General features: G+C 47.0%; 3 protein-coding genes across 7 annotated transcripts in view; 1 reads left to right on the top strand and 2 right to left on the bottom strand.

Annotated features, from left to right (window-relative positions):
* Window positions 1-4,700, bottom strand: part of ST3GAL2 (ST3 beta-galactoside alpha-2,3-sialyltransferase 2) — a 48,860-nt gene extending 44,160 nt beyond the window's left edge. For all 3 annotated transcript variants that reach the window (XR_009400986.1, XM_059383796.1, XM_059383797.1), the window contains exon 1: window positions 4,429-4,700. The gene's annotated coding sequence lies outside the window, so the exon portion shown is untranslated. The remainder of the gene's footprint in view (window positions 1-4,428) is intronic.
* Window positions 4,701-4,867: 167 nt separating this feature from the next.
* The window catches only part of FCSK (fucose kinase), a 34,252-nt gene continuing 17,836 nt past the window's right edge, over window positions 4,868-21,283 (top strand). For all 3 annotated transcript variants that reach the window (XM_059383037.1, XM_059383036.1, XM_059383035.1), the window contains exons 1-2: window positions 4,868-4,970; window positions 5,429-5,539. The gene's annotated coding sequence lies outside the window, so the exon portion shown is untranslated. The remainder of the gene's footprint in view (window positions 4,971-5,428; window positions 5,540-21,283) is intronic.
* Window positions 10,914-11,574, bottom strand: LOC132004971 (vacuolar protein sorting-associated protein 29-like). Its single transcript, XM_059381632.1, has one exon. The coding sequence runs from the start codon at window positions 11,526-11,528 to the stop codon at window positions 10,914-10,916; it is 615 nt and encodes a 204-aa protein (XP_059237615.1). The 5' UTR covers window positions 11,529-11,574.

Genomic DNA, 21,283 nt, shown 5'->3' with positions numbered 1-21,283 from the left:
AACCTCATCACACGGGCACTGAAATGTCAAACCCCAGCCGACCAAGTGTCTGTTCCGCAAGATGATAGCTACTTTGGCAATCTCTCTAGAATCAGTCTCTTCTTTTCCATGTCTGCTGCCAAATTCCAGCTTTTCACTATATCTCACCTGGACCCTATCTGCCCGGTTTCCTGTTTCCTCCTCCCCTTATGACCAGCTATATATATCCTGCTCCCAGTCTGCCCTTTGCCTGCTCAAGAACTTGTCAGAACTAAGTGCTCCGTTTGCCACCTACCAAGTCAAGTCCTTGTCTAGTGGCTTTCTGGACTGCTCTCTTGCAGTGCCCAGTTCCTCTTCTTCTGGGGACTTGAAATTTTCGATACAGTCTGGGTGCACTGCCTACCATGCCCCCAGCCCGCCCTGCTAGGCTGGGCCAACCAGACATCTCCTCCCTGGGATGTGCATCCCGAGCCCTGGTGACAAAATTACAGAACAGGGCTGCAGCAGATTTATCCTGGTGGTAGCGCTACCTTGAAGTCAGCTGGCCTTTGGTTCCTGCCGTACCCACTCTGAGACCCTGGAGGGGACGTGGGTGTTGAGTCATCTCTCTGATTCTGGGAGTCCCCACAATCTTCTGAGGAAGTCCTTTCCTGCCAAAATCAGCCAAGCTGTTGCTTGTAACCAAAGGAGATTTTCTTAGTACTTTCTGACATACATTTCCTACGTTCTAGCCAAAAGGGAAAACTCCCTATAAAGGCTACGATGGCCTCCCTCAGCACCCGTTGGCCCCTCTCCAGCCCCCAGGCACTGCTGAAGCTCTACCTGCCCCTTCAGAGCCCAAAGGCCTCTTCTGAACCCTCTATGGGGATGGCTTCGGCTTCCTTTAAAGCAACAAGCCACTAGCTGTCCCTTCTGCCTTCTTCCACTGTAGACATTAGGGTACCTGCCTTAGCCCCCTCCTAAGGGACAATGACTTGGTCATTATTCCCTCCACAACACCCACTCCAGGAACCCAGCATAGCTTCAAGTTCAGTAAAATTCACCAGACTCTGCGGGAAGACAACCCAAAGGACAATTACAGGCTCACTGGGCAAAACAGACAGTGAGTGACAAAGAATGTGGAGTGTGTCATCAGAAAGACTGGAGTCTCAAATCCGGCTTCTCCACTTACTGAACCATCTGAGTTCAGGGAAGTCTCGTAATTTCTGTAGGTCTCAGTACTTTGTCTATGAGGTAGTGACAATAATGCCAAACTCTCAATGTGAGGGCAGTTAGGATGACGCCTAGCTAGCAGTAAGCACACAGTTAACACCAGCCATTATTCTAGCTATTAGTAGCTGGTTTGACAGATGCTCTATCAAAAAACAAAAACGAAACAGATGCTCTATCAGAGGGCTGGAATCAGGAGTCCCAGGGTTTACTAGGTAACCCCACCTGGATCTGGATTTGCCTTAAAAACCATAGTAGAAAATCCTTCACAAAGTAAAAAGCACAATGGAAGTGGGATTCCTCCCACTTTTCTAAATTTCAGAGATTCCCAGGCGTCCTGCCCAGGGCACGACCATGGCAGGACTTCACCTTGCAAATACTCCAACCTGCTCAGTCTGAGAGACAAAGTCAGGGCAAATGATGGTGTGGTTCCGCGTCTGCTTCCTCATGTCCACACAGCCATCCCTTTTCCAAAGCTTGAGTTCCTAAATGTCCTGCTTTCGTGGGGCCTTCTTTCAAATAACCAAGGGATAGTGTCTGCCATGTGGTTACAGTGGGACTGGGAGCTCAGGCACTGCAAGTCACCCCTACCATTAACCTAGTCAACACTGCGCAGCATCAGAATGAAAGGCAAAGGCCAATTCAGTGTAGCAGCCAGAACAAGCCTGGGTTGGGGAAGCAAGGCAGAAGTCCCTCTTAAGACTTCTATCTGCCTGGATTCATCTCCTAAGCAACTGTGACAGCCCAAACCAGTGGTTCTCAAAGTGTTCTCTCTGAGAAGCTGAGCAGAAATGCAAATTCTAGGCCCCACCCAGACTGACTGAATCAGAAAACTCTGGGAGTGGGGCCCAGCAATCTGTGCCTTAAACAGCTCTGGGGGGGGGGGGGTGCAGTCTGACGCCAGCTCAAATATGAGGAACCTTGTCCTAAACCTTTCATGGCATGATCCTCTGCTTTAACTCAAACATTTGCTGAATGCTATGTACCAAGGATCGAGCCGGGTGATGGTATTCCAGAAATGAGGACACATGTGAAGAAATTCCACAGTTTAATGGGGAAATACACAAATACACTAGGCAGGAGGTGGCATGAAAGAAGTCGAGGGAATCACTTTCCACCCCTCTCCCTCAGACTCCTACCCCTCAGACCTTCTCTTGCCATGGCTGGGAAAAGAGAACCCCAGTTCTGAAAACCTGGAAACCCACCCCCAATGCTGCTATCCTGGACTCTTCCACCTCGGGTAGCTTTCTCAACAGGAGTGATCCTTGCCCAGAGGCATGTCTCAGGTCCAGAAGCTTTCTCAACAGGAGTGATCCTTGCCCAGAGGCATGTCTCAGGTCCAGAAGCTTGACATGTCGGGATATGCTCCCACAAGGCCACACCCAGTGGTTCTTAGGGACTTGGAAAATGGCTCTATTGGAGGTTTGGGCTCAGAAAGTTCCTGGAGGGCCATGAACATGCCACAGCACATCACAACAATGCATTCCTGGGCAGGGTCACTCCCCCAGGCCCCTGGCAAGCTTGCACACGAGTGTGCAGATGCAGATAAAAACACACAGACAGTTGGCCCCCTGGCCTCTCTTCCTCTAATCTCAAGTTACAAGGTTAAAGGCATCCTATTCGAAAGCCAAAGGGGAGGGATCAAAGAGGGATTGCTGAAGCAGCTAGCCATCTGGTTCAGATCAAGACTGCTCATTCAGGACCCCAGCAGACTCCCCGATGGCTCACAGGTTTCCCTCCCTCCCCCAAATTCCCACAGGGAAACTGAAGACTGGGCTGGAAAGGGGTGACCCAAAGGCAAATCTGCCAAAGGAAGACTAGAAAACAAAAACCTGAATTAGGCAAGTCTGTACCACCTCTCTGAGCCCTGGTTCCCAGTTCCCTTCAGATCCTGAACACCACGACTAAACTCGAGATTACCGCCTACAGACACTGTGCCTTCCTCCACAAAGCACTCGGGGCACATACGCAGGCATCCTTCCTCGAACCAGCAACCCCTTCCAAAGTTAGCAGCAGAATCTCGATAAGTTTTAGGGGTGTGGTCTCCCACACTCCTCTTATGCCACCATCTCTACCAAGGTAGGAGGTTCCCTCCATCTCAGAGGGACTTCAGAGCCCACCAGGCATAATAAGAGAAAGGAATATCCAACTGGTGTCTAGGCAATTGTCCCAAAGACAAGGTAGGAGTGTGAGTTACCCTGCAAGGAAGGACTGTTTCCCAGAGACCCCAGAGTGCCCCGAAGCCCCCTCAGAGGCCTTGTTTGGAAGAGGCAGCCACTCCCTTTCTGCCACCAGCACTTCTCTTCCCCCTTTCCCCCAATGCCTTAGACTCTGTTCTTCAGTGCTTTATGCAACTGTAAAGCAAGAGACAAGATGGGAGATGGATGCAGTTGGCAAGAACAGAAACTGAAAGGCTAACTTGAGCAAAGAAGCAATGGGTGGGTGACTCTTCACAGGCAGAGAGGGCCAGAAGTGGGCTACTGGAAGGAGGATGGGGTTAGCAGAAGTGGTAGAAAGCTAAAGGGGAACCTAAAGTAAGCTCAGCCCAGGGATGCATCAGGAGGCTTGGGAAGTCCGGTCCCATTACAGTGGAATGGCTGAAGGGGAAAAAAAAAAATGACTTCAATTCCAAAGCATGGGCTCAGGACAGCCCTCATAGGACTAGGGCATGGCCTTGGCCAAGTTCCTGGTTCATGTCATGCCTCAGTTTCTCCAAAGTAGGAAGGAGGTCAAGCTGTTAGGTCTCATCAGAGGGAACTGGGCCATGGGGGTGGCTGGGGGGAGTGCCAAGTAGGGGAAAGAGGAGAGAGGTGCTGATGGTGCAAAGACAGCCTGTGGCCAAGAGAAGCGGGTTAGGGGTCTCCAGGTAGCTCAGAGGCCAAGAGCGCGCAGGGGTTGGGGGTACGAACTAGCCAGTGGACAGTAAGTCCGGACTGGGGCAGCGAGCGCTTCCCAGAGCTGGGGCTGGGGGCTGCCACCAAAGAGTGGAACAGTCGCGCCTCAAGGGCTGGGAGCGGCTCGAGGTGCAGAAGCAGAAGGCGGGGATGGGGATTGAGGCCAAGACAGGCGGACCCGCGCCCCCATGGGGCAACCCAGAGCCCAGACCCCGGGGAAGTTGTCGGGGTGGACCGGGCGGGTCTGGGCCGCTGGGCCGAGCCAGCTGCCGGCGCGTTAAGGGGTTCGGGCAGCAAGGGGCCCGGGGCGCCCCGCATCCCGCCCGCCTTCATCCCGCCCGCGCACCTCAGTCAGCGCCGGGCGCCGCGCGGGCCATGCTCGCCGCTCCTGTCGCCGCCTCCGCCCGTGCAGAAAGCCGCCGCCGCTGGCGGCGTCCGGACCCGTTAGCTCCGCGGTTCCCTCGTCCGTCCGCAGCGGGCCAGTCCCGCCCTTGCCGGCTCTGCCCTCCCGGAGCTGGCCGCCGCCGCCGCCGCCTCAGTCCGGCCCCTCCCCCCACCCCAGCCCGGCTAGAAGGGAAGGGTGGGGGAAGGGGACGACTGCCCCCTCCCCATTCACATCCTCTCTGTCTCTCCCCACCCTCCTCCACCCGCACCCGGGCGGGCATGCTGGGATATGGAGTGCAGCCGGCGCTGGACCGCTAGGGGTGCGCCACATTCAGGACTACAGCTCCCGGAAGACAGCGCGCGCGCTATAGGGATTGTGGACTTTGTAGTTCGTCCGGGATCCGAGGGGGGTTGTCTACCGCGCAGGAGGTGGGGGTCGGCGCGGCGGGGGATGGGAAATCTCCATTCCCAGAAGGCTGGGCTCCCGGCGTTTTGAAACAGAAGGTGTGGGGTTCTGCGGTGCTCCGGGCTCGGGTTGAATACCTGGATCCCGAGGGAGGTGCAAACTGTAGCCCAGGATGCCTCTCAGACGCGTCTGTGGCCAGATGCGGCCGAGTCCGGCTGAAGGGGAAGCCTCCCGGCCCCCGAACAGAGCCTTGGGTACAGTTGCCACTAGCGCTCCCAAAGAGCCATGACCTGAGACCAGTTTGGCTGCGTGCCCGGGCTCTCCAAGCCGGAGGAGCTGTGGTGGGGCCTTTGTGCTCAGGCAAGAGGAGAAGGGGCTCCAGGAGCGTCGTGGGCGTGGGGCTTTCCCCACCCGGGAAAGAGGAGCCGAGAGACTGTGGGTTTCCCGGAGCACCTCGTTCAGCCTCACTCTCTTTTGTCAGATGCTCTTAGCTCCCTCCCTACTGTTTAGGGTAAGGCGCACAGGTTTTAAATATTTTTTCCATGTCTTCTCTTAGCAGGGACCTTCCCCAACTTCCAAACCTAACTCAAACCCTTCGAGAAGCTCCAGGTCGACTGCACTTTCGTCCTCCAAGCTTCATCTCCTCTGGCAGAGCGGAAGCCTGTAGGTCAGTGGTTCTCAAACTTTGGCGTGTTATCAGATTCTCCTGGAGAACTTGCTCAAATACAGCTGGCTCCCCACTCGAGGTTTCTGTTTCATTAACTCTAAGGTGTGCCTGGGAATTTGCATTTCTAGCAACATCCCACGTGAGGCTGCTGGCTGCTGGTCTGGGGAAGCACTTTGAGAACTGCTACTGTTGCTGTTTGTTAGTTCTGACTTTGTCCTTCAAGGATGGGTCTGCTGTGGAATATTAGTCTCAGAAAAACCAGGCCGCCTAAGGCAGGATTCTAACGTAGTTTAGCACAGGAGTGCTCTTTTTAATTGTAATAAATAAACAAATCAGTTCATCCTGGAAAGAAAAATAGGGTGTGGGCCATCTGATTGAAAGGTGTTCCTGATCCTAGCCCGTGGTGTTTTCTCTAAAGCTGGGGAGGTTTTCTGGTGGTAACTGCCCCTCCCCTCCATGTATGTAAGCCAAGGAGTGTGATCTCAAATGGGGAGTACAGTGAGCTCAGTAGAATCCACTCCCACTGGGTGGGCTACAACCTAAAACAGGTTGGGGAGGCACCTGGGTGGCTCAGTTGGTTAAGCATCTGACTTCAGCTTTGGTTATGATCTCAAGGTCCTGGGATTGAGCCCCATATTGGACTCCCTGCTCAGTGAGGGGTCAGCTTGTCCCCGCCCCCACCTTTTTTTTTTTTTTAACCTCTCTCTCTCTCAAATAAATAAAATCTTTAAAAAATTAAATAAATAAAAATGAAACAGGTTGGGGTGGTGAAAGATGGGAAGGTGGCTTCCTGACCTCTCAGGTAGGCTCTCCTTGACCTTGTAGTTCTGGGAACTACAAACCCCTGAAGACAACACTTGGTGACCATCACCCTCAGACACAATCCTAGACTCAACGAGCTGTAAGGTGACAAAGATTCACTGCTTGACCGAACTTCAGCCAGGCTGGTCTGAGCTCTCTTCTTCCATAAGCCTCAAGCTTGGTCTATAAAAACTACACTCCTCAACACAAACGATTTCATTCATCCTCCACCCTGCACAGTAAAGACTTAAACACAGTAACATAGTTTCTAACACCTCAAAGCCACATCCCTAGGATGACTATAGCTCCTCTCAAGTGCAGGCCAGCTAAACCTCAAAGCTGCGAAAAGGATTTGTTGTTTGCTGTAGCCAACCCCAGAAGATAGGTGACTACTCCAACTTAAACACTTACTACAAAGGGCTTGCAACTGTGACTCCTTCCTCTGTCCTTTTGAGATGTATATGTAGCTTCTACAGCTCCGGAGTGCCTTTCCCCAGGACCTGAAAGCCCTTCCTTTGAAATGTAATCATCAGGAAGGGTAGGGCCTGGGTCTCCCAGCCTCCGTGGGAGGATTGCATCCTAACTTCCTAACAGATAGTAGGCCTAATAATTTACACCCACCAATCCTTCGTCATTTTTCACTTCCCTGACTCCAGAGCTACTCTCACCTCCCTCCGTACTCCCTCATTCTCTCTTTAAAATGTGTCACCTTAGGGCGCCTGTGTGGCTCAGTGGGTTAAAGCCTCTGCCTTCGGCTCAGGTCGTGATCTCAGGGTCCTGGGATCGAGCCTCACATCGGGTTCTCTGCTCAGTGGGGAGCCTGCTTCCTCCTCTCTCTCTCTCTCTGCCTGCCTCTCTGCTTACTTGTGATCTCCCTCTATCAAATAAATAAATAAAATCTTAAAAAAATTAAAATAAAATATGTCACCTCTACAAACTGAAACTGAATTCAGTTCACACTGGACCCCTTCATTATTGCAGTAGTATATTCCTGGTTAAAATCTGGCGTAACACTTTGGTGTCTGGCTTTGTTTATCTTTGACAAAAGGGGTGGGTACACTGAGTCCTCAGGGCCCAGATTCTAGTGTTCCACCCTTCCACTGAGGGCCAAAAGGGTGAGTTACTCTCGGGTCCTTGGGCAAGTAGCCAAGTGGCCACCAGAGGCGTTGGACCTTGACTAAAGTTAACTCTGGGATGCTTTTCTGCTTTTAGGTTTGTGTCTCCATCACAGGCCAGTGGCAGCTAAGTCATCCACATGCAACCCGGTGCTCTTTCCATAAAACGAGCTGCCAGGCCTTTCCTAAAGGGGCTTGACCTCTGCACCTGAGTCACGTGCCATGACAACATTCCCTCGCATGCAGAAGGTTCATGAATTTTTGAGTTTACACTCGTCTCCCGAATCTCTGTTGGCAGATGGTTCAGGGAGAACTAAGATGCCCTTTCACGGACAGGGCAAAGAGACCTTCTTTCTACCTCAGCTCCAGCAGAGACCCTTATCATCACCCTTACCACTTCCCACTTAGATGTCACATTGCTTCACCCTTTTACCCTTGCTGGTTCTGTTTTCCCGTGCCCTCCGCCCATCCAAATTCTGCCTGTCTGAAGTCTACCTTGAGTTTTCCTTCCTCCAGAAGGTTCTCCCCAACTGCCTCAGGGTAGCATTTGGATTTGAATCATTCTTTGACACCCAAGCGCCCCCAAAGACCTCATTTTTTAGAGCTGTTGTAAAGATTGAAAATAATACTATGATCTTAGGTAGGAAGACTATAAAAAATAAATGAAGTTAATCTATAAATTATTGTGATTCCAGTACAAATACTAGCAGGTTGTTTGCTCTTTTTGTTCATTTTTTGGAGATGGGAGAGAGAAGGAGATAAATTGATTTTTAAAAATTATTTGGATAAATAGGAGTGCGAGAGTGGCTCAGTCAGTTACTCATCTGCCTTGGGCTCAGGTCATGATCCCAGGGTCCTGGGATCAAGCCCATGTTGGGCTCCCTGCTCAGTGGGGAGCCTGCTTCTCCTTCTTCCTCTACCTGCCTCTGCCTACTTATGCTCTCTCTGTCAAATAAATAAATAAAATCTTCTGGGGTGCCTGGGTGGCTCAGTGAGTTAAAGCCTCTGCCTTCAGCTCAGGTCATGATCCCAGACTTCTGGGATCGAGCCCCGCATCAGGCTCTCCGCTCAGCAGGGAGCCTGCTTCCTCCTCTCTCTCTGCCTGCCTCTCTGCCTACTTATGATCTCTGTCTGTCAAATAAATAAATAATGTTTAAAAAAAAAAGATTAAAAAATCTTTAAAAAAATTTTTTTGGAAAAATAACAAGCAAGAGTAGTCAGGAAATGTTTAAAAAACTAACAGTAGTAAAGGATGTTAGCCCTCTCAGATAGTCAACATATTATAAAGTCGACTCTTAAAGGGTATGGTAGATCAATGACACACCTGCCAGTCTAGAAGTAAGCTCAAATACTCATAGGAATGAGCTTAAATACCAAAGGGAAATTGGCATGTAGTAAAGATACATTCTTAAATAAGCAGAAGAGAAGGTGAATTACTCTATAATGATGCAGGGACAATTGGGGAACCATTTGCTAAAAAATTAAGTCAACAGTGACTAAATTAGTGGATTGAAGTAAAAATCACCAATGCTTTTCAGTGTCATGTAAAACAAAGACAACCATACTTCATCCATAGAAGTAAGACACTCTGGGGACGCCTGGGTGGCTCAGTTGGTTAAGCAGCTGCCTTCGGCTCAGGTCATGATCCCAGCGTCCTGGGATCGAGTCCCACATCAGGCTCCTTGCTCCGCAGGGAGCCTGCTTCTCCCTCTGACTCTGCCTTCCACTCTGTCTGCCTGTGCTTGCTCTCGCTCGCTCTCTCTGACAAATAAATAAAATCTTTAAAAAAAAAAAAAAAAAGAAGTAAGACACTCTGAAAGTAGTGTTGAAGACAGAAATCACCCCAAAGCTAACAACACCAATATACAGAATATGCTGGTATCAGAGGACCAGGTTATTTGAAACCATGTAGGATACAATCAAGAAAATGCAGTGAGAAACCATACAGGACAAATGACCCCGTTTCTTCAATGAATACCTTTTAAATTAAAAAATATATGTATATATAGAAGAGAATCTGTAAATTTTAAAATTTTAAATTGGCCCTGTCAGCCAATCACAATGTATGGACTTTATTCAAACAACAAAAAAAGTTGTTTTACAATAGGGGAAATTTGGGGAACCTCGGTGGCTTTGTTGGCTAGTCATGGCTCAGGTCGTGATCCCAGGGCATGGTATGGAGCAAGTCAGGCTCCTTGCTCAGTGGGGAGCTTGCTTCTTTCTCCCTCTCCCTCTGCCTGCTGCTCCCCCTGCTTGGGCTCTTTGTCAAATAAATGGATGAAATCATTTTTAAAAAGGAGGGGAGACTTGAACACTGACCATTGGATATTAAGTGATTGCTATTAATTTTAAATGTGCTCATGTTGTTGTGGTTAGTTTTTTGTCTAAGAGACCTCATTTAATAATATATACTGAAATCCTGAAATCCTATTTATGGAATGATAAGATGTCTGGGGTTTGCTTCAAAATAATTCAGGGTTGGATGAAGGTAAAGATACAAGTTTGACTGGATTGATCATTGTTGGAGTAGGGGGGGAATGATGGTTACTTGGGGTTCATTATAATATTTTTTCTACTTTTGCATGTGTTTGAAGTTTTCCATAATAAAATGGTTTAAACCTTTTTCAGTGACATCTCCACCTCATACCTCGCTAAAAACCATCACCAACACCACCACCAAAAACCAAGTTAATAGAAAATGGGAGACATTTTTGGAATTTATATTAAAAGGTGAAGAGCTGGGGCGCTTGGGTGGCTCAGGTCATGATCTCAGGGTCCTGGGATCCCAAAGCTCTGCCTTTGGCTCAGGTCATGATCTCAGGGTCCTGGAATCGAGCCCCACATCAGGGTTTCTGCTCAGTGGGGAGCCTTCTTCCCCCTTCTCTCTGCCTGCCTCTCTGCCTACTTGTGATCTCTGTCTGTCAAATAAATAAAGTTAAAAAAAAAAAAAAGTGAAGCACCAATATAAGATGCTTTTGTAAATCAGTAAGAAGACCAAGAACCCAATAGGAAATGTAAAAATTATATAAACAGTTCACAAAAGAAGGAAACACAATGGCTCTGATATGAAAGATGCAGAGCTTCTGTTTTTAAGAAAAAATTGTAGTAAAATACACATAGCATGAACTTTACCACCTTAACCATTTTTTTTTAAATAAATGAAAGGTAACTGTTTATTACTGAAGAGAAAAACGTATACAAGAAAATCTAGATTCATTTTCCTCATGCACTACTTTTGTAATAAAGTTCTGGATAATCAACTTTGAAGATATTTACAAGGATAAATTTTTCTTAACGCATGACCATTTACTGTATGATGGACATTTTTTCATAGAAATCAAATATGGAAACAGAATATATTCTTATAGTTTGCAAGAAGCTTAGAACATTGTATTAACAAGATGATATATTTTACTGCAAAATATTATAAAAGTGATGCAATTTTGTGGCTCATATGTTTAATTACTTAATTTGAACAGGGGAATGAAAAACCAACAAGACAGGCCTGGCTTTGAAGATTTTTTGTATTCAATTCGTTCTACTTTCACATCATCTCCAATTAGCTGATACACATAAGTGACAACTATAGAAGCCTGGATGTCCATCAACACAAATGAAGGAATAATGTTTGCTTCCAAGGCATTATATGCTCCAGTGGCAGAACCTGGGTTAATGTAGAATTTATTCTCATGCTCAAATGCTTCAAATTTGTGTGTGTGTCCCGAGATAAGAATGTCCACATCAAACTGCCTCTGCAAGAGGGCTAAGCTGGCCATATCTCCCCAAGGAATAACTTGATGCCCATGGATCAAACCAATTTTGAACTGCCCAACAGTCACAACTTTCTGTTCTGGATAATTCAGATTCTCATCGAAGTCTCCTCTCACAATATGAACATCACCGGCCAGCGTCTTGAGATAGTCATAACTCTCTTTGGTGCAAAGGTTTCCAGTACAGAGAATGTGCTGAATCTTTCCTGGCACCAGCAGTTTTTTGAATTTAGCCGGCAAACTGTTGCACTGGTGTGGGATGTGCAGGTCTCCTAATACCAACACCAATCCGTGCCCAGCCATCCTGTCACTGGGCTCCGCTCAGTTACCAGCACCGCCACTGCCTTCTTCCTCGGGCTCCTCAGCGACCCCACCTTAACCATTTTTTAAAAAGATTTTTTAATTTATTAATTTGACAGAGGGAGAGAGAGACAGAGAGAAAGGGAGCACAAGCAGGGGGAGTGGGAGAGGGAGAAGCAGGTTTCCCACTGAGCAGGGAGCCTGATGGGAGCTCGATCCCAGAACCCTGGGATCATGACCTGAGCCAAAAGCAGACACTTAACAAGTGAGCCACCCAGGCTCCCACTGCCTTAACCATTTTTAAGTGCACAGTTCAGTGACATTAAGTACGTTCACAGTGTTGTGCCCCCATCACTACCACTCATCCACAGAGCTCTTTTCATCTTGCAAAACTGAAAAGTTCTGTACCCCTTAAACAATGACTCCTCACATTTTCCCCTCCCCCCAGTTCCTGACAACCACCATTCTACTTTCCATCTCTATAAATTTGACTATGAAGTCATATCAGCATGAGGACAGTATTTGTCCTTCTGTGTCTGGTTTGTTTCACTTAGCATAATGTCCTCAATGTTCATCCACATTGTAGCATGTGTCAGGACTTCCTTCCTCTTTCAGGCAGGATAATATTCTATTGTGTGTATGTTCCACATTGTATCCATTTATTTATCATTTGACACTTGGGTTGCTTCCATCTTTTGGCGTTTGCAAATAAAGCTGCTATGAATATGGGTATAGAAATCTCTCTTTAAGTCCCTGCTTTCGGTTCCTTTTTTTTTTTTTTAATTTATTCATTTATTTGACAGAGAGAGATCACAAGTAGGCAGAGAGGCAGGCAGAGAGAGAGGGGGAAGCAGGCTCCCCGCCGAGCAGAGAGCCTGATGCGGGGCTCAATCCCAGGACCCCGAGACCATGACCTCAACTGAAGGCAGAGGCTTAACCCACCGAGCCACCCAGGCACCCCCTTGCTTTCAGTTCTTTTAGGTATATACCCAACAGTGGAATTGCTGTATCATATAACAATTCTGGTTTTAATTTTTGGAGGAACCATCATAGTATTTTCCATAATGGGTGTATTGTTTTATATTTCCCCAGCAGTGACGAGGGTTTCCGTTTTTCCACATCCTCGCCAACCGTTATTTTCTGAGCTTCATGCTGAATAAATAAAGGCAAATTAAAACCACACTGAAATATCATTTTTCACCTATCAGATTGGCAAAGACCAAATAGCTTGATAACTATCTTGGCAAGAGTGTGGGGAACAGGATTCGTGTATGCTGTGAGTGTGACTGGAAACTGGTACAGCCTCTAAGAAGAGTAACTTAGTAATATCTTCAAATTCCACATGCACACATCATTTGACCCAGCAATTTGTAAGAAAGTATCCTATTTACACATTTTCTTAGTTGCATACAGGGATGGCTATTTGTTACAACACCATGTGAGCAAAGATTAAAAGTGATCTGTATGTTGTGGCACCTGGATGGCTCAGTTGCTTAAGCATCCGACTCTTGGTTTCAGCTCAGGTCATCATCTCAGGGTCCTGGGACCGAGCCCCAGTTTGGGCTCCATGCTCAGCATGGAGTCTGCTTGAGATTCTCTCTCCCTTTTCCTTTGCCCCTTCCCCCTACTCATTCTCTCACAAACAAATGAATAAATAAATATTCATGATCTAAATTAAGGAGTCAATGGATAGATTGAAGACATTTCAACTGATGGTGTCTTTTGTTATCATTAGCTCAGTGGATAAGAAACTATTGGAGAGGGATGCCTGGGTGGCTCAGTTGGTTAAGCAGCTGCCTTCGGCTCAGGTCATGATCCCAGCGTCCTGGGATCGAGTCCCACATCGGGCTCCTTGCTCCATGGGGAGCCTGCTTCTCCCTCTGACTCTGCCTTCCACTCTGTCTGCCTGTGCTCGCTTTCGCTCATGCTCTATCTCTGACAAATAAATAAATAAAATCTTTAAAAAAAAAAAAAAAAAAAAAAAAAAAAAAAAAAAAGAAACTATTGGAGAGCAGGGGACTGGCTTTTGTAGGTCAAAACAGACCTTCAAGAAATATTGATTAAATTAATGAAATTATTTCTTAGTCTCTGGCAGAACTGAATTGGCAGGCAGCTCAAGGAGGTTAAGTGGCTTGTCTAAGGTCATTCATATATAATATGTATTACCTATTCCTTATGTGCAAAGCACAATGGAAGGCACTATGAAATTGAAAAATCGCACCCTACCTTCTAAGAGATTGAGATCTAGCAAAGCAATCCGGCACACCATTAAAAATATCAAGGTTTTGGTGTTTTTTTTTTTTTTAAGATTTTATTTTAATCTCCACACCCGATGTGGGGTTCAAACTCCCAACCCTGAGACCAAGAGTCATACACGCTGACTGCATTAGCCAGGGACCCCCAAAATACCAAGTTTTTTTTTAATGGTCCTTTCAGTTATAGCAATGGAAACCATTATTCCGGTGGATAAATTGATGTACAGATCAGAGAAGTAGTTTCTCAAAAAAGCCATATGAAACAGCAGAACAAAGATGCTGACTAAAATAGAAGTCATCATTCCATTTGTGCCCATCCTTAGTGCCCTGGGGGATCATTTCAGGGGAACCATTTCCCACCAGTGTTCCATGCACTGGATCAGCCTTCTCAAAGGTGTGCAGGTTGCTCCTATAAAAAGGATTCCCTGGTGGCACCTGGGGTGGCTCAGTGGGTTAAAGCCTCTTCCTTCAGCTCAGGTCATGATCCCAGGGTCCTGGAATCGAGCCCCATATTGGGCTCTCTGCCCAGAAGGGAGCCTGCTTCCCTTCCTCTCTCTCTGTCTGCCTCTCTGCCTACTTGTGATCTCTGTCAAATAAATAAATAAAATCTTAAAAAAAAAAAAAGATTCTCTAACCTGTGTGTGAAGTGCTTTATACATGAGTGTAAAGTTATCCATGCATACAGGTGTTTTTTTCCCTACCTTTGTCCATTGAGAAGGCCTGAGAGTAGTGATACCCCATTAGCAACTGAGCTTTTGTGGCTGTCTTTAAACTTGAGGTGAAAATCACAAAACATAAAATTAGCCATTTTGTTATTTTAATTTTAATTTTTTTGGAGGAGGCACCCAGAAATGAACCACTTTATAGCATACAATTCAGTGCATTTAGTACATTCACAATGCTTTGTAACCAATACTTTTATCTAGTTCCAAAACATTTTCATGATCCCAAAAGAAAATCCTGTACCCATTAAGCAACCATGCCTCATGCTCCCTCCCCCAAGCCCCTGGCAACCACTATGTTCCATCCCTATGGATTCACTGTTCTAAATATTTCATATAAATAGAATCATACAAAATACGGTCATTCGTGTCTGACATCTTTCAGTTAGCATAATGTTTCTAAGGTTCACCTATGTTACAGCATGTGTCTATATTTCATTCTTTTATGACCAAATACTACTCTATTGCATAGATATACTATACTTTGTTTATCCAGTATATTGATTTCTTAAAGTTGTGAGAAGAAAATAAGCCTGTCTACCTTTGTTTCGTGGTTTGCAGCAACCCTTGTTAACATCTTACAGAAGCTCTCTTGAAAATACTACACAAGATATTTGTGAATGGTAACAGTCAGGATTTGGGGAAGAAGGTCCACTAAATGATGAAGTACATTTAAAAGCTCTGCAGAAAGGGCTCGTTTTTTAGTCTGTCAAGTCTTTGGTTTAATTTTTTTTCCTCTTTTTTTTTTTTTTTTTTTTTTTTAAAGTAGGCTTCACACCCAGCATGGAGCCTAATGCAGGGCTTGAACTCAAGACTGTGAGATGGAGACCTGAGCTAAGATCAAGAATTGGATTTTTTTTTTTAAGATTTTATTTATTTATTTATTTGACAGGCAGAGATCACAAGGAGGCAGAGAGGCAGGCAGAGAGAGAGAGAGGGAAGCAGGCTCCCCACCGAGCAGAGAACCCAATGTGGGACTTGATCCCAGGACCCCGAGATCATGACCCAAGCCGAAGGCAGCGGCTTAGCCCACTGAGCCACCCAGGCACCCTCAAGAGTTGGATATTTTAAAAATTAAAACACTTGGGGTGCCTGGGTGGCTCAGTTGGTTAAGCATTGGACTTTTGCTTTTGGCTGAGGTCATGATCTCAGGGTCATGAGGTTGAGCTGGGCACTGGGCTCCCTGCTCAGAGTGGAGTCTGCTTGAGATTCTCTCTCTCCCTCTGCCCCTCCCCTTCCCCATCTGTGTGCTCCTTCTCTCTCTCTCAAATAAATAAAGAAATCTTATTTTTTAAAGATTTATTTATTTATGTATTTGAGAGAGAGAGAGAGCGTGCGAGCAGGAAAGAGGGGCAGAGGGAGAGGGAGAAGCAGACTCCCCACTGAGCAGGGAGCCCAATATGGGGCTTAATCCCAGGATCCAGAGTTCTTGACCCGAGCGACCTAGGTGCCCCTAAAAACATAATTTTTTAAAACCATACCAGCTGCTTTGTTTTCTCCTTGGAAATCCCAGCACAAGAGTTTAAAATCCTCTCTCCATTTTCCTCAACTAGTCCCCATGTCTTCTCTACTCTTCCTGTAGTAAATGCTGTGGGCTACACCCTTTACAGCAATGGTGCACCCGTTCTCCACTTTTCTCAGTTGTTGTGTTGGCAGCTAATTACTCACAGTTTTACTCTTCTCCAGAGAATTGTCCTCAGTCCACATGAACTACTTCATCCAGATGGGCCTGGGAAATTATGCTGCTCCTTTTCCTACCTCCCAGTGGCCCATAGCCTATGAATGACTGATGTGGGGTACAAAGTCCAGCTCCCTTACTTTGGAGAGAGATACACCTCGTGTTGCATTTTATGCCCCAGAGCTCACTGTAGGATCAGACCGAGGCTAGACATCTTTGCTTGGCTTCTAACCCTGCTCTAATCCTGCTTACCTCACCGCCCCAATAAATCCTTTGCACAAGAATCCATGTCTCAGGCTCTACATCTAGGGAGCCCAACCTAGGATATCCCTGTGGGTAGTCCTGGCTCCCAGAGGTATGTCCTGCTACGAGCAGCAGGCATGTATCTCATCTGGAGCCCTGCAGATTGCACCTCCTTCAGGAAGCCCTCCTGGACCTGGGCCTTCACACTCCTGCAGCATTTAATAAGGAAATTGGATGCCTATTCTGCCCAGGCACTGTGCTAATCCTTTTGTGTGCATTAGTGCATAATCCTCCCAACAAGCTGATTAGGCAAATACTCTTGTATTCTTACAGATGAAGAAAATAAGGCTCAGAGAGGTTGAGTGTCTTGCTCACTCAGTAAGAAAGTAACAGAAATTAAGGAGCATTTGTCTGATTTCTCACGCTCGTATTTAATCACTATACTCTGTCCTAAATTATAGTATCAGAACTTTTATTTTTGTGGGTCTATCTACCCGAGACAGTGGGACTGTGTATAGAGGTGAGGTACGTGTTGTATGTCTATTGCTGAAAGAGTGTGCTCAGAGCTTCATCTTATTAAAAATATTCTGAGTATCATTGCTACTCACACCGAGGAATTCCAGAGTGCCTTTGGAGCTCCCCCTTCAGTGTGCCTGCCCTAGGAAGTGGGGTGAACCCCTTTGCCTCTGAGCTCCTTTGGCACACGGATCTCCAGGAGCCCCTGCCAGAGCTGCAGTTAGAGGCATCCCTGCCTTCCACTCCACTGCAGAGTGGGGATCTGCATTGCTGAGAACAGCAGCAGTGGGAGAAAGCTCATCACTTCCCTGGAGGCTTCCTGGGTTCACAGAAGACAAAGAGCAGGCACTGAAGTCGGGGTTCAGACCTGGGCCAAGTGAAGAGGGGGAACAACCCCAGGGGGAGAAGACAAAAGGAAGGAGAGAGATTTGGGGGAGGAGGTGGGATAGTGGGGGCGGACTAGGGAATTGTTGGTTATTCATTCGTCTGACAAATTATTTTAACCACTTACAATGTCCTAGGCACCGTTCTAGGGACTGAGGATACAATCACTGACAAACCAAAGACCCTGATTTAATGAGGCAACATGAGAAGAACAATAAAAATAATGCTATTAATGATTAATAGGACTCTTTCTGAGCACCTACTATGGAGTCAGGAAGTTATCTTATTCTCACAACAATGTCAGGTATTTGATACTGTTATTAACCTGTTTTACAGATGGTGACAAGGAGAGACAGAGTAGCCAAGTGATTGGCTAAGGTTACATAGAGTTTGAGCAGGGTCCCTCATCTCCTTTGAGATGAATGCCAAGGCCTCTCAGGCTCCCTACTGAGGACAGAAGATTTGGAAAGTACATTCTTGAAAGAAAAATTAAAACAATAGCTACGAAACTCAAGTTCTCCTTGCCCATCTCGATCCCTAGCAGTCTCCATCCTGTTATGAATACTATGTGTCCATATACATTATTTTTTTAAAAGATTTTATTTATTTATTTGAAAGAGATCACAAGTAGGCAGAGAGGCAGGCAGAGGGAGAGGAAGGGAAGCAGGCTCCCTGCTGAGCAGAGAGCCCAATGTGGGACTCGATCCCAGGACCCCGGGATCATGACCTGAGCCGAAGGCAGAGGCTTTAACCCACTGAGCCACCCAGGCGCCCCATATACATTATTTTTGACCCGAGTGTCTTCCTGTCGTTTTTTCTCCCTACCTTGAACACGGTTCCCTATTGTACACACAGTTCTACTTACTTTCTCATTGCGCATAGTATTCCATGGCATAGATGTACCCTAGAGAATAGAGAAAAAACAATTTTTCTCTATCACAAACAATGCTGCCATTCACAGCTTTTCCAAAAACTCCGCAGATTCTCTTCCTACTGCAGAGTTGCAAAGTTTCTTCTGGAAGGACCCATGTCATCAAATCCACGAAAGCACTAGCCAACTGCCAGTCCAACAGTAGCCGCTTACACTCTGGCAACTATTTTTCCCCCCCTCAGTGGATTTTATTTTCTTCTGAGAAAAGCAGCTGCCCCAGGTCCTGGCTAGGGGTCTAAACAGACCCCAAACGAGGAACCTCGAGTCCCAGAAAAACGAGCCTGTGTCTTTAAGAAGCGTTCGTTCCTCTGGGAGTTGTAGTTTTGTTGGGCTATGGAGCCCCCTACTCATCTCACCTCCTTACTCGATCTGAACTCACACATCCTTTAGGCAAGTGTTGCCCTCGCCAAATCTGTGCACCCATGCAATACAGAGCTCCGAGTCAGTTTTTTGGGGAGGACAAGCCAGGACAAGCGAAGGGGAGAAACTACATTTCCTAGGGTGCACCGCGAGGAGGGTGGGGGGGATGGGGGGGGGAACAAGCGACCCGTGTTAAAGAGCCCGCGGCGCCGAACGCCCAGCAGAGGCAGGTATGTCGGTCCGTGTGGGTCCCCGCTTCGCGCGCCCCGGTCCCCCGCCACTGTTTTTCGGCCCACGCTCTCGGACCGGCAGGACCGAGCTTGGCCAGTAGCCTCCAGGTTCCCGATAGGGAAGTGTCCGAGAACTCTGGACGCGCCCCTGGGCGTCCCCTGGCTGCAGAGTACCTCTGCTACCGGTGGGTCTGGGTTTTTTCAGTGGTAACCCTGGGACCTGGCCAGTACCGGGCACTTGGGGACGCCCGGGACAGGGAAGGATACGGACCCCAGAGGCCCTTCACCCCTGAGGCAGGTGGGGCGTTGGATGCCAGCGCTGCTGACTGCTTTACAGCCGTGTTTCCTGCCTTAGTTTACCCCATCTGGGCTCATCATTATGCACAAATCTTGATTACAGGACGTTTGTATAATTTACAAAGTGATTTTACTCCCAGTCAACTTCAGTTTGCCGTTTTATTTTCCAGAAGGCAAGACAGATCCCTTCATGAGCCTGTTTTTGTTTTGTTTTGTTTTTACCTTTCAAGCTCAGAAATGCAAAATCCCTGCCCCAATACTCTTCCAAAAAGCATATATGAAGAGGTTTAATTATTTTGTTCTGTCCCTGGCTCCCCTTCCCTACCCAATTTTGGGACAGGGAAAATTGGCTGAGGACATTAAACTTGGCCTCAGTAGATGAAATGTTATTGAAAGTGGGCAGAATATTGGAATAAAACTCTATTCTTTTCTAACTTTTCTGTAAATGTCAGGTATGACGGGATACACCTTGGCGTTGCACGCACCTGGCCTGCCCATACTGCTGTGCATGACTGAGCAAACTCTTTCGTCTCTTTCAGCTAGTTTCCTTATCTTTATCGTGTGTGATAAGATCCAATTCATAGGTCTATTGAGTGAGTCATGTGAGCTGATTATGCAATGCCGGTGGTGTTGCAAAAAAAGTGCTCCCTGAACTTTAGCCACTAGTATCATTCCACCTTTTGTGTTACCATAAAATACCCTTTGGGCTGATCTGGTAAAGCGTGCTGCTTCACCTAGCTTGATATCCCTAGACCTTACCTGATTTTTTAATCTTTGGGACATCTTTGACCTGGAGAATATTTCAGAGGTAGTGTTCACTCTCACTGCTTTCAGGGTCAAGTTAAACTCTCTTGTTCCCTTTCCCTCCCAGAGAGAACTACCACTCATTGAGCACCCCCTGGACTCCCATGCCACATTGTTTCCATTTTATTTAATACTGGCAACAGTCCTAGGAGGTTGGTATCTCTGGCTTGCAAAAGATGAGCTAACCTGTTCAAAATCACACAGGAGGAGGCAGGGAGGGATGGAAACAGAGCTCCCAGGACTGATTTTCAGCTTGGGACTGCTCTTCTGACCTAAGGCTCTAGTGGGGTGCAGTCCAGATAGGCCTTCCCTCCTCCCCTCTGGCCATGATCTGTCACCTGTCCATGTCTCCCAGTCATTATGCTGAGACCAAGACTAGGCTCAGATTTTCTGGGTCATTGGACCCTCCTTGGGACATTTCTTCCTTGGTCCCTTTTCAGCACCTTTGCTTGGGACCAAATGTCATTATCATTGTCACCTGAATTAAAATTAGAGTGACCCAGGTCCCAGTCATGGCTGCACATCCATTAGCTTCTTTAAAGTGGAGATAATAATACTTATCCTGCAGGGGTGTTGTGAGGATAAAAAACCCAAATGTCTTAACTGCAGGCCAGTGAACTCAGTCCCAGCGGCTGTTATCATTAACATTGACCTCATTTCATTATCACCTTGTATTTGTTTAGACTGTGTCACAATGGCTAATACACTCTGAGCACTTTCCATATATTTACACCTTTCATTCTTTCCTTGTTCCCACAAAGTAGGTTCAGTGTAGTGGTTAAAAGAATGGACTCTGGAGGGCGCCTGGGTGGCTCAGTGGGTTAAGCAGCTGCCTTCAGCTCGGGTCATGATCTCAGAGTCCTGGGATCAGGTCCCGCATCGGGCTCTCTGCTCAGCAGAGAGCCTGCTTCCCTCTCTCTCTCTCTGGCTGCCTCTCCGTCTACTTGTGATTTCTGTCAAATTAAAAAAAAAAAAAAGAATGGACTCTGGAGAAAAGTGTCTGGTTCATTTTGGCTGTGTTCATTTTGCTCGCTGTGCAACCTTGGGCAAGTTACTTAATCTCTCTGTGCCTCAGTTTCTTATCTTTGAGGATAAAGATAGTACTTCCCTGACATGAAGTTAGAGGTTCTTTTTTTTTTTTTTTTAAGATTTATTTATTTATTTGACAGAGAGAGATCACAAGTAGGCAGAGAGGCAGGCAGAGAGAGAGAGAGGAGGAAGCAGGCTCCCTGCTGAGCAGAGAGCCCGATGCGGGACTCGATCCCAGGACCCTGAGATCATGACCCGAGCCGAAGGCAGCGGCTTAACCCACTGAGCCACCCAGGCGCCCCCCCCCTA

This window comes from Mustela nigripes, chromosome 17 (assembly GCF_022355385.1).
Source record: "Mustela nigripes isolate SB6536 chromosome 17, MUSNIG.SB6536, whole genome shotgun sequence".
Taxonomy (NCBI): domain Eukaryota; kingdom Metazoa; phylum Chordata; class Mammalia; order Carnivora; family Mustelidae; genus Mustela; species Mustela nigripes.
This window is presented reverse-complemented; position numbering and strand designations above follow the sequence as displayed.